Source organism: Sinocyclocheilus anshuiensis, unplaced genomic scaffold, assembly GCF_001515605.1.
Source record: "Sinocyclocheilus anshuiensis isolate Anshui unplaced genomic scaffold, SAMN03320099.WGS_v1.1 scaffold1357, whole genome shotgun sequence".
NCBI classification, from domain to species: domain Eukaryota; kingdom Metazoa; phylum Chordata; class Actinopteri; order Cypriniformes; family Cyprinidae; genus Sinocyclocheilus; species Sinocyclocheilus anshuiensis.
In genome coordinates this window covers 138472-141055 of record NW_015548270.1, presented here as the reverse complement: position 1 = coordinate 141055, position 2584 = coordinate 138472, and the positions used below count along the sequence as shown (strand labels likewise).

The window sequence follows — 2584 nt, the reverse complement described above, 5'->3', positions numbered from 1 at the left end:
ACACACACACACACACACACACACACACATGCACACACTCACATGCACACACTCACACACACACGCGACAGCTTCACTCTGCTGTTGCCACTTAAAGCAGAAGGTCTGGTTTCAATTGGTTGGAATATAAATATACAAAGTGCAGCTTTTTAAAAGAACATTATTGAGTGTGTTTAATATACTGTGCCTCAGGAAGTCTCTGCTGTTTCTGTTTCGAGGGACGTAAAGTCTGATCGCTGATATTTCCTTTGAGATCGTAGCTCTTGATGGCTTTGATCAAGCGTTTGTGTTGTTCTGAATGTGAAGCTCGCTGCCAGCGGCGGCATGCACTGATGTGTTTTGTGTTTGAGGGCATCGCTGGCGTCTCGGCTCACTTCAGATAAGACCTGTCCCGAGCAAAAACACTAAACATGCAACTGATCATAAAACACATTTAATTGAGAATTCAGTCGTGTTGTTTTCTCTTTGCTGTCAAATGTTCTCTATGGAAGCTCGTTTCCACTATGGGATAAAAACATTAAAAAGGTAATTTTGACTTTTTATGTCACAGTTCAGACTTTTTTCTTGCAATTGAATTTACATCTCTTAAGTTTTTTTTTATTTATCTTGCAATTCTTTTTTGTTTTTTTAAAGGTAATTGTGACTTTTTATCTCACATTTCTGACTCTTCTTAGAATTGTGAGTTTATATCGCACAATTCTGAGTGAAAACATCCTGCAGTCAGTAATGTGCTCTTTTATTTATACTATTTATTTCCTTATTATTTGTTTCAGTTAATTTTTTTAATAAATATTTAATTTTATTTAATTTTATTTATTTAATTTTATTTTATTTTTAAAAAATATATATTTTATTTTATAATCTTTTTTTTTTTTTTTTTTACTTTATTTTATACATTACTTTTTATGCCTGTAAATTATTTTAGCTGTGGCTTTATGTAATTAATTTGGCCTTTTTCTTTGTCAAAGATCCAGTAATCAGTATTTTTTTTTTTAATACTTTTTCTTTCCTTATTGTTTGTTTCATTACATTTTTTAAATCATTTTTTTTTTACTTACACATTCATTTTTATGCCTATAAATTATTTTAGTTGTGGCCTTTATGTCTTTAATTTTGGCTTTTTCTTTATGTCAAATATCCTGCGAGTCAGTAATGTGCTTCCATTCTTTCCTTATTTGTTTCCGTCTATTTTTAAAATAAATATTTTATTTTATTTTATTTTATTTTTAAAATCACATTTTTTATTATTATTATTATGCCCATAAATTATTTTAGCGGTGGCTTTTATGTTTAATTGTGGCTTTTTCTTTATGTCAAACATTCTGAATAACTCTTGTGTTTATAATGTGCTATAAAGATGATCTTGTTTTGTCTAAATCGTCCATTAGCTCTTAATGTGTTTGCAGATGATCAGCAGTCCATGTTGACAGAGTTTGTGTGTTTTCTGGTTCAGGTACTACATTCTGGAGAACCGTCCGCGTAACATCTATGGCATGGTGTGTCACTCCTGTCAGAACGCTCCTCGAAACATCAAAGAGTGTAAGACCATCTCATCTCCAGCTGTCTCTGTCTGTGCGTCTCTTTGCTCGATTTGATTCACAGTTCTGTTAAACGCTTCCACTGCCGTTCTCGAGGCCCACACACAGTTTAGCACAGAATACAGATTCACTAAAGCAAACCAAACCCAAAGCAGGACCCAGATCTGACCGTGCTTGCATGAGCACAGAGTTCCTGTAATGAAACCAGCAGCGGTTCATCAATAAAGCGGCGCTGAGGAGCTCGGGCCGTCTGGACTCCATCAGCCGCGTGTTTGCGGCGCAGGAGGGTTTTTCAGATTTATGTTCCTTCTCTTGGCCTGGCAGATCGTTCATAACACGCTCGAGTCTCTGATTAGCGACGCATACCTGAAGCGCTGACTGCATGGAAACCCGCGCAAAACCTGCAGATTTAAGGCCGCGTAATGCGCTAAAACATTACCCCAAGTAGCAGCGGCGATTCCTCATTTCTGAATCAGTGCCGAAAATAACCACATCTGCTTCCCATTCAGGTTTTGGGGTCTGATTTTTATTTGTGATGAAATGTCACCGTTTGTGGAAGAGAGGGAAACTAATGAACTCCAGCTTTGACCGACCGAGAGAGAGCCAAGCTCTTTATTGTTTTGTTTTGCTAATTTCTTCTTTTTCTAAAATCTCCGGCCATCAGATGTTTCTTCAGAACGAGAGTGGAAGCTCTGATGACCAGCAAAAGCTTCTTACACCAGTCATTTCAGCAGAACAGACAGATTTCTAAAGAAAACCAAGCGAACTGAGCAGACCGTCATTGTTGTGGCAAATAAATATTTTCACATGTAAATCTAAAAGCAGAAACTCTGTTTCGGACAAAACTGTGACACTTTACACACTATTTCACTTGCATTTCTCTAGTATGCTTCCTAATCTAATAGTCTAATAAACTTAGCATTGTATATCACAAATATTGTTGGCTCTTTGACAAATTTATTTTATTTTATTATTTTTTATTTATTTATTTAATTTTAATTTTATTTATTTTATATATATATATATATATATATCCAGATATATTA

At 35.1% G+C, this 2584-nt stretch overlaps 1 protein-coding gene across 1 annotated transcript in view; it reads left to right on the top strand.

The window, feature by feature from the left end:
* The window catches only part of LOC107655728 (tumor necrosis factor receptor superfamily member EDAR), a 17779-nt gene that overhangs the window by 1958 nt on the left and 13237 nt on the right, over positions 1-2584 (top strand). Inside the window, exon 3 of the mRNA XM_016443300.1 lies at positions 1454-1539. Within this exon, the coding sequence (XP_016298786.1) occupies positions 1454-1539 (86 nt within the window). The remainder of the gene's footprint in view (positions 1-1453; positions 1540-2584) is intronic.